The following is a 1288-nucleotide window of genomic DNA, read 5'->3' as shown; positions in this document are numbered from 1 at the left end:
TGTACGGATTCGAGCTGCCTTTTTCCTTCACCGCCTGTCAGACAAGAAACAATCGGCTTGTCTTTCTCCTGGCCCGCGAAAAAAGAAGGCTGAAGAGTTTTCTTTCTGCTTTTTTGCGACCATTGAGTGGGACGCGACGTCGAACAGCACTCTCGTTCATAGGAGGTAGCTGCTAGTGTATCAAACTGAGTCATTCCTAGTCGAGGGGTGCATATAACAAACAACAAACTCGTTCACCGCTCTGTCCCCTCGTCCTTTTGAGAAACCAAAGGATCGATTCTCTCTCTTTTTCTTCATCTTCACAGAGAGAAAGTCGCGGTCACATTTCTCCACCACTCTCCTGGACATACCACGCCTTGCCCTTGATTCGACTTCCTGACTTCGTGTCTTGACCCGCCATCTACCAGTAGTCGCCTCACTATGTAGCTACCTATCTTCTTTCTTGCAAGGTTCTATAGAATGAGAAAGGTCTTTTTCTAACATGTCTCTAGAACAAGATATCGATCAACTGAAGTTTTCAGGCCAGCGTACCCGAGTATATGGCAGACTAGGGCTCAATACAAATTGATCTTCACGGGGAGACCTCCTCTCCCTCTGCCGACTCCTCTCATCTTTTCTTGCGATATGGGAACCTCTTCTTTCGTTGGATCTAGCGCGTCCCTACTTCTTCAGAAACCAAGAATTCGGTAGTATGACAAAGCGGAGCCTCCCTTCTTGACCTATCTATGTTCCATCACGACCTCTCTCTTTCATTCTTTCCTTCATGACGGAGAGTCGGTGCACTCCTCCTTCGAAGGGATGATGTCAATGAAACCAAATCAAACAGTCGATCAGCGCGAAGAAACACCCTGACATCACCATACTAAACAAGTAGCCTTGGGATCCACTGAAAAAAGCCGATACGCCAAATCCTATCGTGTTCGCCTCCTTGCCTGCTTGGAACGTGAGCTCACATCAAAACCGAGTAGCTGGAGAGGCATTCTTTGTACCCTTTTTCTGTCCCTTCTGAGCTCCTGGCTTCTTTCCATCGTTACCGTCTCCCGACTTGTTTCCCTCCTCATGTCGAGGTTCCTCACTAGCGTCAGGTGTCTCCTCACGCAAGGCTTGATAACTTCCATTACGAGACCGCTGTCGTCGATATGCCTTCACCTGATAGTAACGCACACAGATCGCAGCGGCGGCAAGTATGGCTGCCGGCGCAACCCAGAAGGCACCGGCGTCACCTTCGAAGAGCGCGACACCTAGAAGTACAAGTGCTACAAGGAGAGGAGGGAAGAAAAAGTGGAAA

The 1288-nt window shown here is 49.0% G+C and overlaps 1 protein-coding gene across 1 annotated transcript; it reads right to left on the bottom strand.

Annotated features, from left to right (window-relative positions):
- Window positions 1-203: 203 nt before the first annotated feature.
- On the bottom strand, window positions 204-1288 carry CSUI_000698 (uncharacterized protein; the record flags this gene model as incomplete). The annotated part of the gene is made up of 1 exon (XM_068060929.1): window positions 204-1288. A coding segment is annotated over one exon (334 nt), but the record flags the coding sequence as incomplete, so codon positions are not given.

This window comes from Cystoisospora suis (genome assembly GCF_002600585.1).
Source record: "Cystoisospora suis strain Wien I chromosome Unknown contig_275, whole genome shotgun sequence".
Lineage (NCBI taxonomy): Eukaryota > Apicomplexa > Conoidasida > Eucoccidiorida > Sarcocystidae > Cystoisospora > Cystoisospora suis.
The sequence above is the reverse complement of the archived record's forward strand: the minus strand, read 5'-3'. Positions and strand labels throughout refer to the sequence as shown.